Raw genomic sequence first — 14684 nt, 5'->3', positions numbered from 1 at the left:
GGCCATCCACTCCCCAGCATGGCGGCACTCCCCAGCATCCTCAATTTCAGTGCAAGGCTATGAATCCTGCTCTGGTCTTGATTACATCAGGACCCTAGACCTGTGGAGTGAGGGGGGGGGGGGTGCAGATGCGGTGGGGACCAGTTTAGCTGCATGGAGGGGTGGAGGATCGGACAAGAAAATTCTCTCTTTTTCCCCAGGTATAAATCAAGCAATTAACATACTGCAAAGGGACCTTCTTTGACTTGTCCAGGAATGGTCTTTAAAATAACCTTTTAAAAAAAGAAAGGCCTTCGATTACCTTTAACCACTTCCCGACCGGCCGTTGTATATAAACGGCCGGACGGTGGCACTGCAGGGTCGGGTGGCCGTTTATAAGCGGCCTCCCCGCACCCTGCTTGTGCCTGCTCCCTGGGAGCGCGCAGCACCACGATCCAGTGCCCGCTGTGTCCTCCGGACACAGTGAAACACCGATCGTCGGACGGGACGTCTGTACGAGGTCCCGATCATGTGATCGCTGATTGGCCAATCAGTGATCACATGCAAAGTAGTAAGCAAGATGTCACTTGTGACATCATTGCTTACTACGTGTGAAATCTGTGAATGATCACAGAGGTCACATGGTACAAGGCTATTCACAACAGCCTTGTACCATGTGACAAGCTCTGACCAATCACAGTTCACTCAGTACTTCTCAATGAGCGCAAGAATGCACACAGAGAGAAAGAGAAATGATTGCTTTTACACCCATATAGGATGTAAAAGCAATCAGTGTAAAAAAAAATAAAAAATCTTCATCACCCCCCACAAGTAGTACAGTGTCACCATGGTGACGCTGTACTGCTAGGATGACAGTATGTAAAAAAAAAAAAAAAAAATATATAAAAAAATAAAATACAAATGTAAAAAAAAATGTTTAAAAATTATAATTTTTGGTTATAAACTAATTTGGATTTTTTTTTTTTACTAAAAAGATAACAGAATAAATTTTGGCCAAGATTTATGATGAAACATTATTTATTTGCAAAATTGTATTAAAAAAACACTTTTTTTCAATATTTTGGGACTTTTTCATTTACATAGCAAAAAAAATAAAAATCCCGGCGGTGAATAAATACCACCAAAATAAAGCTTTATCTGTCTCAAAAAAATGGTAAAAAATTAGTTTGGGTACAGTGTTGCATGACCGTGCAATTGTCATTTAAAGTGTGATAGCGCGGAAAGCTGAAAATTGCCCTGGTCAGGAAGGGGGTAAAAGTGTCTGGTCTGGAAGTGGTTAAAGTTGAACTTCAGATAAACATGAGCATGCGCAGTTTAAAATGACCCTGTCATCAAAGGCCCACTTGTTAATAAAAAAAAAAAAAAAAGAATACCTACTAAAAGTAAAAGTAATAGGCCTGTATCTTAAAAAGCCACCACTTTGTTGTTCCCCAGCCACCTTCAGAGGGGTCTTCCACCACAAGCTATATTGAGATATGAGTTGGCAGAAGAAACCACAGCGTACAGAAGGTATTCCACGTACCCACCTGTGAAGAATTTATGCAGTGGCCAGGGAGCAGTAAAGCTGCTGCGTTTTAAACGTGGGTTGCTGCAAGAACAAGTATATGAAAGCTTCTTTAGCAGGTATGGTCTTGTATACATAGTGAATACAGTCTATCTGCATAGCAATTTCATTTATTTTGTTCACTACACTTCCTGCTCTGCGATTCACTAAAGCCGGCCATACATGGATCGAAATTTGTCCGGTTTGTACTGAACCGGCCAAATTTCGATCCATGTATGGGCAGGTTGGTTGTACACAAGTCGGCCTATCCATTGACTTGTGTGCGGCCAGCCTGTTGGATTTCTCTCAAATGATTAGCGCCACTTGCTATTGCCAGCAACACTAATCTGACAGTGGGAACCATAACGTGACAGAATCCCCTATCTGCATCCAATGTATGAATGCGGAAATCAGATGATTTTTTTTTTTATTTTGTTTAATCCTCTGGCTGAACGAAAAAAAAAAAAGATCAATGTACGGGCAGCCTAAGGTTGCTGGTAAACCGGCATTTTGGAGCTGCCCAGGGGCGGACCGACTATTTGGAAACTCGGGCACTGCCCTGATGATACCATGTATTTGTACGAAAAAGTCTCCAGTTCTCTTTGTATTGCTTCCATTGTGTGGATTCCTGCCAGCCTCTTTGCTTTCCTAGTAAAAAGTGACCACACTAGGCAGGAGAGCACAGCATGGTCAGTTCTCTAGCTGTGCTGGAACTCAGCCTGCTCTCCTCGAATGATCAAATGTCTGCTCCAGGGGCGGACTGACTATTTGGAAACTCGGGCACTGCCGGAGGGCCCGGGGTCAGTAGGGGGCCCCATGAGATGCCCCTGGTACCTTTTTCATAGGCTTTTTTGAGTTTGGGCAAGGACACGGGCCCCATGATCCCCTATTGCCCAGGGGCCCTATGAGTTGTCAGTCAGCCCCTGGAGCTGCCTGTATAGTTATAAGAAAAGCCAGGTAGTTCCAAGTTCCTAATTCTACATATTCAAACCTCCTAAGCACTCTTAGCATGCAAACCAGCCACACAGGATGGCATCAATGCAAATCTGACTCAATGACCATCTGTGTAGAACAGTTTTTGCTTATGGTGTCTACATGTCCAAAATATTGGCCACTTGCCCACTTAAAATACAGCTCTACCTTTATAAAAAAAAAAGGAAAAAAAGCCCCTCAACATTGCTCTATCACTAACCTAACCTACCTCTTATACCCAACTGCACTGACCGCAGCCTGAATATGCTAAATTGGCCAAAATCTGAGCCCTAAAAGGCGCACTTTAGCTTTATCAGTCAGCACAATGCAACATAGGGGGCGGCAGAGACACATTCTTCCAGCGTGTCCAGGGCTAGTAATGAGGGTAAAAGAGCAGTGATTTTATTTCCACTTGTCAACAGCTGTCTGGGAATGTAGATTGGACTTGCATATATTTTCTTTACACATTATGATCAAAGTTATTAAAAAAATATTTTTTTTTACAAAATATTATTGATTAAAAGTGTATATTATTATTCCTTATAATTTTAGCCAACTAGTGGAGCTCTTGGCTTCTTGTCACGTTTATGTCTCTTTACAACCTATTGAAAAGTTCTGCCTACAAGCTCTATAGCTCAAGTTGCAGTTTAATCAGTTGTCACAGTGTCTTGCTGCTTACAGCTCACTCTAAAATTTAAGTTAGACAAATGCAGAAAGCATTAGATAGAGAGAGAGAGAGAAAGAAAGGACGAGTGAAAGAGAGAGCGGAAGGAAGGAAGGCAAATTAAGGAAAGAAAAAAAAGGAAGGAAGGAAAAAAAAGGTGCAAGAGAAAGAGAGCAAAAAAAAGGAAGAAAGGAGGGAGGGAAGCAAGGAAGGAAACAAAAAATAGAGGGAAGGGAATGAGAAGGAGAATAGGAAGAGAAGAAGTAAAAAGAGAAGGAGAAGAAAAGGGGAAAAAGGAAGGAAGTATAAAAAAAAAGGGGGAGGAGAAAGAAGCAAAAAGGAAGGACGGCAGGAAGGAAAAAATAGGAAGGAAGGGAAAAAAAGGGAGGGAGGGAGGAAAGGAAGGAAGAAAGAAAGAGAAAAAAAAACATTAAAAAGGGAAGGAAAGAAAAAAGGAAGGATGGCGGGATGGGTGGAAGGAATAAAAAAAGGGAAGGGAAAAGAGAAGAGGAAGGAGAAGAAAAGCAGAGAAAAAAGGGAAAAAATAGGACGGAAGAAATTAAAAAAAAAAAAAGGAAGGAAGGAAAAAAAGAGAAAGAAAGAGAAAAAAAAATGGGAGGGAAAGAAAAAAAAGAAAGGACAGAGAGAGGGGAGGAAGGAAAGAAAAGATAGAGGGGAGGAAGGAAAGAAAAGATAGAGGGAAGGAAGGAAAGAAAAGATAGAGGGAAGGAAGGAAAGAAAAGATAGAGGGAAGGAAGGAAAGAAAAGATAGAGGGAAGGGAAGGGAAAGGAGAAGAGAAGAAAAAGAAAAAAAGAGAAGAAAAAACAAGGAAGGAAGGGAAAAAAGGAAAGAAAGAGGAGGGACAGCAAAGAAAGGAAGAAAAGAAAGAAAATTATAGTTCCCCTTTAGGACTGCAGCAATAAGCTCACAAACCTTTTCCCGTTTTTGGACACATCAGATGTGACCCATAGACTTGCACTAACATGGACCGTCCCTGTGTTGCATTTCTAACATGCAAAAATAGCTGCTGCCACCTTGAAATATATTTTCAAACTAAACATAGAAATCAAGTTTTTAAAATGATACCATTTACATTAAGCTAATCACATCCTCGATCAAACTTTAAAAAAAAAAAGTTTGCTTTAAAAGGGACACAAGGGTGGTAATCTGTGGATCTGTCAGCAAATATATGTTTGTTTCTGGAGACATACACAGCTCTGATGTACTAGAACAACAATACAATCAAGTGTCCGTGAGGAGCGAAGAGTTGGTGGCATGTGAAGCATTCTTTCCATCCCAGGGTGGGGGCTGATTAAAGTGCCACAGGTCTGTTTAGTTTTGATGTTTGAAGATCAATGAGAGGCAGAGCACTTCAAAGGGCCAGTGGGGAAGACTGGCAGTATCCAGAAAGCAAACATTTAGAGACACATCCGAGGATCTGAAAGGGGAAGCCAGCTTTGAAAATGACGTTAAAGGCTTGAGCGATGGCTTCACAGAGCACAGATCAAAAGCTTCCAGACAGGAAGGAACCACCAGCGAAACGGCGGAGGAGAACCAGAGCACCGAATCGCAGGCATCCAGAACGATCAATGCTATAATTATGGGGGTCTGCGGACAGGGGAAATCCGAGGGAGACCTCGATGAGGCTCCAAGCATTTTAATTATTAAAATAAAAAAAGAAAAACTATTAGAGTGTGATAAACGCCTCCTGTCAATTTGTAACGGAATAAAAAAGAAAAACGTTTTGACAACAGGCTGGTAGTTATTAATGATACAAGAACTTAATTAGAAGGTGAAAACGGTAATAAAATGCACGAAGTGAAGTAAACAGTTCTATATATATGAAGAAATGGTTATATCATGATAAGAAGTTGAATTACATTGAGCGAGACACTCCTATAGCAGACGCAAACCATTTATACTGGCAATCAATAGAAAATTCCCCTTTACATTAGAATCTGCAGAATTCCCCCTTAAAGTGCAAAGGGGAACTCTGCAGACCCCGATATCTGCAGTAGACATTCCCTAAAGGGGTACTCTGATGTGAAGGGCAATGCTGCAGACCCTGATGTAAAGTACTACACTGCGTGGCTAGCCAGTAAAGGCCTTAAAGATGAAAGAATAATGACATGGCCACCTTCCTCACCTGACCTAAACCCTATTGAGAACTTGTGGCCCTTCTTAAATGGGAGATTTACAATGAAGGAAACCATTACACGTCTCTGAACAGTGTCTGGGAGGCTGTGGTTGCTGCTGCACAAAAAGTTGATCATCAGCAGATCAAGAAACTGACAGACTCAATGAAGGCTTATGACTTATTGAAAACAAGGGTGGCTATGTTGGTCATTGATTTTTTTTTTTTTTTTTTAATTTTTAGTTGTTTATTATTCTCACTTTAGCAGATGAAAATAAACAGGTGAGATGGGAAAATTTTAGTTTTTCATTTAGTTGCATAATAATTCTAATAGTTGCCCAATAATTGTGCACACATAGATATTCTCCTAAGAAAGCCAAAACCTCACTTTTCCTTTTTTAAATATTCAGGTTTATTAACATTTTAGATTTACTGTAGTTGTTCAATAATGAAATTAATCCTCAAAAATAATTGATGTATTGTTTTCTTATTATCCATTTGGAATATGGTTGGGTGTTAGCAGCCCCCACCTGTTTTATGCTATTGGGTACATAGTAGCGCAAGAGGTTTTCCACTAGAATCCTCAAAAATACAACTTGTCTAATAAGTGTGCACACAGTGTAAACCCCAAAAACAAAACTATAATATATCGCAGCTTAGCAGTCCTCAGATGTGGTGGCTGCATTCATGTTCCTTTTTCAGGCATTTTCTCCTTTATTGTCACCTGCCAGTAACATCCTTTCTGTCCTAGGGTGCCAACACTCAGTCCCCCCTACTGTATCAGGACAGCAGAAACTGAACAAGACCACAGAATCCTCTACTACTTCTGTTCTCCAAAAATATAGGGAGAGATGTTCTGTAGTCCTCAGCAGGGGCGGAATGACCATTTGGGAACTCAGGCACTGCCCGAGGGCCCGGGGTCTGTAGGGGGCCCCATGAGATGTCCCTGGTACCTTTAATTGGCTTTTTCATGGGCTTTTTTTGGCTGTGCGTGAGGACACAGGGGCCCCATGATCCCCTATTGCCTGGGGGCCCCATGCGTTGTCAGTCCGCCGCTGGTCCTCAGAGATAGCTAAGAAGAATTAGCTTACACAATTTCTGGCAGGATCTACCGATATTTCTTGCACTACTCAAGCAGATACAACAAAACACTTTCAATAGTATATTTAACATACAAAATAAGAGACGTTCATTGTATGGGTTTAGTATGACTGTGTGTGTGTGCGTGTGTGCGCGCGCGTGCGTGGGGGGGAGCAATGTTGATGGGGGGGGGGGGGGGTTGCAGTGGAAGTGTAACTCCATGTGCAGCTGTCAGCTGCAGCTTTAGATACTGGAATCAGTAGTCTCTCTGCAAATGTCTGACACACCTTTTGCTTAGGTCAAACCCAGAGGCTGACTGCCAACTCATGAGGCCGTCGGGCAACAGGGGATCATGGGGCCCCTGTGTCCTTGCCCAAACTCAAAAAAGCCTATGAAAAAGGTACCAGGGGCATCTCATAGGGCCCCCTACTGACCCCGGGCCCTCGGGCAGTGCCCGAGTTTCCAAATGGTCAGTCCACCCCTGGAAACCTACAGCACTGCATCAACAAATGTCATACTACTTGCTGATTGTAGATGGGGGGTGGGCTGCAGGGGAAGCGCTGCCTCCATGTGCAGCTCTCAGCTGCAGCTTTAGATGCTGGAAGCAGTAGTCTCTCTGCAAATGTCTGACACACCTCCTGCTTAGGTCAAACCTACAGCACTGCATCAACAAATGTCATACTACTTGCTGATTGGAGAACTCTACATAGTGAGCAAGGGTTCCTATCTGCAGTGTGCTGGCCACGGACAGGCTTATCTGCTCAAACCTTGACTGCTTTCTAAAAAAAACAAGCTGTAAAGCAGCACATTTTGGCAGGTTCCTGATGCAATCTGAGCCACGGGTGGCCCTATCAACATCTTTTGATTTGAAATTGGAAGGAGCAGGGTGGAATATTGTCAACTGATGAGGGAAAATCGAGTTACCTCTTCTGTTCAGGAATGAGAGAAATCTTGCAGCGCATAACCAGCTGAAGACTTTGCAACCTTTTGTTTTGATGCACCTAGAATATATTTAGCCAATATAAACTGAAATTTCAGACGGGCTTTAAGCAAAGAGATTTGAGATGGCCAGCAGTTCTGATAATTGACAACATTCTTTTTTTACAAATTTACAGTATACACCAAGGGCAAACCAAAAATATATTCAGCACATGAGAAGAGGGTATACTTGTGTTTTGTTTGCCATCAGGAGATCTGAGAAGACCAATAACATATCCAGTAAGGAAAACAAACATCCAAGGAAGAGGAGATTGAATGCGTGTGTCACTGTCTGCTCTTCCTCCTGGAGATCCAAGTACCCTCTTCCCCCCCAATATACACAGTCTCCCTCATGACAGGATGCGTCTTATTGCCCTCTGAGCCCCAGGGAAGGACCTCCCTCCTCCGGTGACACTTTTATTGAGTGGTTCAAGGTTCAGTGGAAGCGCCTCTATTAGGAACAGCAGTTATGGAAAGCCGGCCAAGAATAACAGAGCTGCCTGCAAGATGAAAGTAGGAGGCAGGAGAGGCTCCGCTGCCTGAGCGTTACGGAGAAGAAAGACCCCTTCACAAGCTGCCAAGAGCTCAAAGCCCCCTCTCCTCCCAGGACCCTGGTCCAGGCTGAACACACAAACCTGGGGGGGCTCAGGTTACTACTGTAGAGGAGGATGGGGGAGACCTACACAGCTGTGTCGTACTGAAAACAAACCACACCAAAGCACAGTGTGACCGGCGGGATGTGTCTGGAAGACTTAGGGAAGACCAGGATCCTGAGCTAAAGACATAACCAAGGCGAGGGATCAGCATCCCTCGAAGGAAAAGCATCCAAATAAGACGTATCAAAGAGAATTGAGCAGCATGCACTTGTCATCGATAGCCCAAGGGTTATCATAGGCGTTCTGCCCATCGTTCGATCTGCCGCGGTGTATCTTGCGACTTATGCCAATGTTCTGGATTGGCATGCATTTAACCCTTCCTTTTCTTTCTGGGAAGGAGTGACAGTTTAATTAATATTCGGCAACCCAAATTATAAATATAGCACACAAAGGTGTATAACCCAAACCTATAATCCCAAAAAAAGTCACACTTTCACCCTTGAAAGTAAATATTATAAACCTTTTTTCTTTTTATCCTATATATTTAGTCAAATATATCAAAATAAAGTCCCAAAAGAATTTTTCCAAGTCCAAAAAATCTTTCAATCCTTTGTGTCCAACTTCAATATTTCCATAAATCCAGACCAGGTGAATACCTCGAAAAAATATAAATAATATAGTGTATTACCTCAACACAATGGGTATATACTTTCACAACCAATAAGTATATACTTTAAATCCTGTCTCCTAGATTGTAAGCTCCAAGGATCAGGGCCCTCCTATCCCTCTTGTATTGAACTGTATTGTTGCTGTATTGCCTCCCGTTATATTGTAAAGTGCTGAGCAAACTGTTGGCGCCATAAATCCTGTATAATAATAATAATATATAAATCCTGTATAATAATAATAAATACGTGCAAAAAAACAAAAACAGATTCAACTGTGAGTAACACGTGAATTGTGTAATCACTCTGTGTACACTATTAAATAAACAAATCAAACTGTTGGCGCTATATAAATCCTGTATAATAATAATAATAGTAATAAAGAAATACGTGCAAAAAAAACAAAACCAGATTTAACTGTGAGTAACACACGAATCGTGTAATCACTCTGTGTACACTATTAAATTAACAAATCAAAGTACACTCCAAAACCAAAATAAATAAATAAACACTAAAACCAAATAAATAAAAATAAAAAAAAAAAATAATAAAAAGGTGAACACTCCGTGAACACTTCTATAGGGCAAAAATGCATATAATTACCCTCATAGAGTAATATCCAGCCTTAAAGAATACTCTGCAGTAACTTTCAAGACTCCAGTATGCTGTGTATAGGGTAAGCCCTTATTATTTGTTTATTTCAGGTACTTGTATAGCGCCATCAATTTACGCAGCACTTTACATATATATTGTACATTCACATCAGTCCCTGACCCTCAAGGGGCGTACAGTCTAAGGTCCCTAACTCACATTCATACATACACATACTAGGGACAATTTAGACAGGAGCCAATTAACCTACCAGCATGTCTTTGGAGATGTTTGAATATCTTCTGTTTTTAAGAAGGCTTTACTGCGCTATGCATGGATTCGAGGGCTTTTTGATTGCTTTAGTCTCTTTTCACCATAACCTGTGTCATCTTATTGTGCACAATTTTACAGTGCAAATAATCCAATACTATACAGCTGTTGATCAGGAACGGTATACAGCGGTTTCAGGCTATTTAGCCATCATCAGTGCAGTGTTTGGAAGCCATGGCTTCTATGAAGTGGGGCTTGGGAATGCTACAGGTTATGGTGAACAGGGACTAAAGCAATCAAACAAAGCCATCCATCCGAATCAGTGCATAGCACAGATATGTCTTCTTAAAGGATAAAAGTTCTCCTTTTGTAACATGCTACACCCATGTTACTTTGAAGCAGCCAACCTGACCTCCCCCGACCCCCCACCCCATCCTTGTGACAGCAAGCAGGGGAATCTTTTCCCCACTGGCACATTTCAGAAACAGCGCAGATAAGTGGGGCTCCGCCCAGTGGTGTATTTAGGTTTTGTGCTGCCTTAGGCAAAAAGAATTTTAAAAAATCAGCGCCCCCCACAGAGAGAGACTGACATTGACCAAAAACACCTCTGCCTCCCACCCAAGAGAGCCTTCCACTACCAATGCCCTCCCATACACCAGCCACCATCCGCCACCCCCCCCCCCCCAGCGGGAGACAGACACTCACCTTAACAGCTCTGGATATCCCTGGGAACACCGTACATCGTCATGAAACCCGCAGCCTCTCTCAGAACCCATCACGTCCCCATGCCACGTGTGTCCCTTCTTCCAAGGGGCAGTGCTGCCTCCCCTGAGAATTGCTGCCCTATTCAAATGCCTTATTTGCTTTCTGGTAAATACACCCCTGGCTCCGCCCACACAGCCGTGTCATTCATTCACACAGCACTGTGAATGAATGAACTACAAGTCCCACCTGTCATCCCAGCAGATGGCTTGTAGCTCTCAATGAACTGCAAGGGTGCTGATGAGCATCCTCATAGTTCATTGAATCTTCTGGCACTTCGGTAACTTTCTGCCCATATGGGAGATATTTATTTATTTATTTCAGGTACTAATATAGCGCCGTTTATTTACGCAGCGCTTTACATATATATATATATATATATATATATATATATATATATAGTGTATATTCACATCAGTCCCTGACTCTCAAGGGGCATACAATCTAAGGTCCCTAACCTACATTCATACATACATATACTAGGGCCAATTTAGACAGCATCCTAACAGCATGTCTTTGGAGTGTGGGAGGAAACCGGAGGAAACCCACTATATCTGGTCTCCCCGGACCCTGCATTCACTATATCTGGTCTCCCCGGACCCTGCATTCACTATATCTGGTCTCCCCGGACCCTGCATTCACTATATCTGGTCTCCCCGGACCCCGCATTCACTATATCTGGTCTCCCCGGACCCCGCATTCACTATATCTGGTCTCCCCGGACCCCGCATTCACTTTATCTGGTCTCCCCTGACCCCGCATTCACTATATCTGGTCTCCCCGGACCCTGCATTCACTATATCTGGTCTCCCCGGACCCCGCATTCACTATATCTGGTCTCCCCGGACCCCGCATTCACTATATCTGGTCTCCCCGGACCCCGCATTCACTATATCTGGTCTCCCCGGACCCCGCATTCACTATATCTGGTCTCCCCGGACCCCGCATTCACTATATCTGGTCTCCCCGGACCCCGCATTCACTATATCTGGTCTCCCCGGACCCCGCATTCACTATATCTGGTCTCCCCGGACCCCGCATTCACTATATCTGGTCTCCCCTGACCCTGCATTCACTATATCTGGTCTCCCCTGACCCTGCATTCACTATATCTGGTCTCCCCTGACCCTGCATTCACTATATCTGGTCTCCCCGGACCCTGCATTCACTATATCTGGTCTCCCCGGACCCTGCATTCACTATATCTGGTCTCCCCGGACCCTGCATTCACTATATCTGGTCTCCCCGGACCCTGCATTCACTATATCTGGTCTCCCCGGACCCTGCATTCACTATATCTGGTCTCCCCGGACCCTGCATTCACTATATCCGCTCTCCCACAGTACACAGACCATGGAAAAGCCATTATTTTAGTAAATATAAACTGCTAAATACCTTTTCTCATCAGAAGTTAGAGCAGTCTTATGGCTCCTATCAGTGTCCAACCCAGCACTAGCTAAAGTTTGTAGGAGTAGTTTTCTTTCTGCTCTAGGAGGATACAAAACCCCTGATCTGTGTCTGGACAGTGCTGATTGGCCCTGTGCTGATCACATGCAACCTCCCAAGAAAAAAAAACTCTCTAGTAATATACACCAAATGGAGCTTGTGGAAAATGCCTGCAGTTCAGTCTGTCTTACTAGGAGATGAGAGGTGGTCGCTTAAACAAGGGGAAGAACAGAGCAATCAGGATCAAAAGGTCTTTTTACACAATGCAGAGGATTAACCCCTTAGGTTCCACAGTGAGTATAACAAGCATGCTTTACTGCATATACAGACTGATTGTACTGTTGTGGGTTTAGTAACACTTTAAATTCCTTATTATTAGTTAAATGTTACATCCCTCTATAAAACCGTAAAGTATTATTATAATCAGTATAGCGTCATGCAAATGACATTTATTTTGTAGTTGCCTACATCCTCCCCAGTCTTATACTCACCTGTCCCAATCCAGCTAGGCCCATGCATGAGCTCTGCAATTTCAATTCAATCTTTATGGAGAGATGATTGTGCTCCAGAACATAGTCTAGGATTGAGATTGCAGAACAAAGAACCATTGTGTGGCATCCAATGCTTGCAGCTGTCAGAGTACCTGAAGTATGTCTGCATCTTTTTATATGCAGGTGTGGTTTGTGGTCCAAACATCTTCCACCATACTCCTTCAACAAGTCAGGTGCTGCCGACTGGGCCACACATGGAACAAATTTAGAATGATTCAGAAGGAATCAGGCGAAATTTGATGTCTGTATGGCCAGCTATATACTGACCTGTCCCCGCTTTAGTAAGTAAACAGCTCTGTGGCCACATCAGTGCCACATAACTGCATGTCAAAATCGTCCCCACGGATCCTGCACTCTGTAATCTCATTAAATGCTATGACAAGTTCTGGAGCACAAGCTCATATTTGGGACCAACTCTCTACAGAAATTGATTAGAGCAGTGGTCTCCAAATTGCGGCCCTTTGCTTGGCTTTTTCCAGCCCTTGGGGCATTGTTCCTTCTACTGATACAAGGTACTTTTCCTTTTATCATCACCAATCAGGTACCATTCCATCCACTGACAACAATGGGGCATAATACCTCCAAATGACACCAGTGATTGGGCAATATTCCTCCCACTGACACATACTATGGAGCACTATTCCTCCCACTGACACCAACAATAGGATATAATTTCTCCCACTGTCACCAACAATAGGACACAATTCCTCCCACTAACACCAACAATAGGACACAATTCCTCCCACTAACACCAACAATAGGACACAATTCCTCCCACTAACACCAACAATAGGACACAATTCCTCCCACTAACACCAACAATAGGACAGAATTATTTTGCCTAGTGACCCCACAGGCGCTATGTATTGTTTTTTATTCCCACTGATCACCAAGCCTGAAGCATTGTCTACCACCATTGTCCAAAGTCTGGCCCCCTCTGAAGGACAGTAAACTGGCCCTTTATTTAGAAAGTTTGGAGAAACCTGGAATAGAGATTAGAGGGCACATATATTGGCCCACCTGGATCAGTACAGGTAACCCACCCTTTTCCCCTCAAGACTAGACAGAGCCTGAGTGTTCCCCCCCTTCTTCATCTGTGGAACATTTCATAGGTTTGTTTGTGGCTAGATGAGCTATGCATGGTTTACTGCCATTAGATGTTTCTAGGAACCATCACTAAAGTCTAGCCTAGGCATAGGTTCCCCTGTACATTATACAGTAACAGGCATGAATCAAGTCCCTAGACAATATCAGGTAAATCAGGCAGATCTTCACTAAAACATGCTAATCATTAAAATGAAACTAAGTTTATATCTCTTCAGACCGACCTTGCAAAGGATAAGCAAACTTTAAATGCCTTCAAAACATTTTCTCATGTCAGTAGGCCTTGAAACAGTTCATACCAGGGGCGGACTGACCATTTGGAAACTCGGGCACTGCCTGAGGGCCCGGAGTCAGTGGGGGGCCCCATGAGATGCCCCTGGTACCTTTTTCATAGGCTTTTTTGAGTTTGGGCAATGACACAGGGGCCCCATGATCCCTTATTGCCCGGGGGCCCCATGAGTTGTCAGTCCGCCCCTGGTTCATACTATTAGCCGAGGACTATGTAGGCGTCACATTGACCACCAAGTCACATGCTCTGTAATCATTACTCCTAGTCAGAATAGCTCCATACCATATTATAATTCAATAGAGGTAGGTGGAGGGGAACTAAGATTTCTTAAAATCAAAGACTTCTGTACCTGGAAGAGAGTCTCGGAGTCATCTGTCAGCTCTGTTCGTGGGGGAGTGATAACTGTATAGAGAAAGAAAAACAGGTTAAGGTGACACACATCATATATGTAAAACTACAAGGAAAAGGAACTTCTCTTAAATGTGAAGTAAAGCCAAACCTACTCTCAGCCACATTCTACACCTAGTCTATCTAGTCCTGTAAAGAATAAATCAAAACACTTATCCAGGGGCGGAGTGGCAACTCATGGGGCCCCCGGGCAATAGGGGATCATGGGGCCCGTGTCCTTACCCAAACTAAAAAAAAAAGCCTATGAAAAAGGTAACAGGGGCATGTCATGGGGCCCCTTACTGACCCCGGACCCTCGGGCAGTGCCCGAGTTTCTGAATGGTCAGTCCGCCCTGCACTTATCTGTTCTGCAGCTGCTCTAGTCTGGTCTCCAACGTTGCCCTCTGTGTGCAGGACAGAGCTGACAACGGCTGGGAAGTGACATCACCTATAGAGTTATGATGGGGCTGCCGTTGCCAGCTGCCTCCTCTACACACTGAAGCAGCCGCTGACAGCTCAGCCTGGGACTGGACAGGAGCAGCTGCAGAACAGGTAAGTATAGCGATTTATACAGGGATAGATAGATTAGGATTAGAATTTGGCTGAGAGTAGGTTTACAGTTAGTTACAGTATCTCCCAGAAGTGAGTACA

General features: G+C 43.4%; 2 protein-coding genes across 3 annotated transcripts in view; one reads left to right on the top strand and one right to left on the bottom strand.

Annotated features, from left to right (window-relative positions):
* The window catches only part of ASPSCR1 (ASPSCR1 tether for SLC2A4, UBX domain containing), a 95967-nt gene that overhangs the window by 27256 nt on the left and 54027 nt on the right, over positions 1 to 14684 (bottom strand). For both annotated transcript variants that reach the window (XM_089669847.1, XM_089669838.1), the window contains one exon: positions 13996 to 14048. In XM_089669847.1, coding sequence (XP_089525973.1) covers positions 13996 to 14048 — 53 coding nt within the window. The remainder of the gene's footprint in view (positions 1 to 13995; positions 14049 to 14684) is intronic.
* CENPX (centromere protein X) overlaps positions 1 to 14684 on the top strand; it is an 81019-nt gene that overhangs the window by 62992 nt on the left and 3343 nt on the right. The gene's annotated exons all lie outside the window — the stretch shown is intronic.

This window comes from Staurois parvus, unplaced genomic scaffold (assembly GCF_062004578.1).
Source record: "Staurois parvus isolate SC_StPar_1 unplaced genomic scaffold, SC_StPar_1.0 ptg000003l, whole genome shotgun sequence".
NCBI classification, from domain to species: Eukaryota; Metazoa; Chordata; class Amphibia; order Anura; family Ranidae; genus Staurois; species Staurois parvus.
Note: the sequence above shows the minus strand (reverse complement) of the source record. Positions and strands in the feature narration are given on the sequence as shown.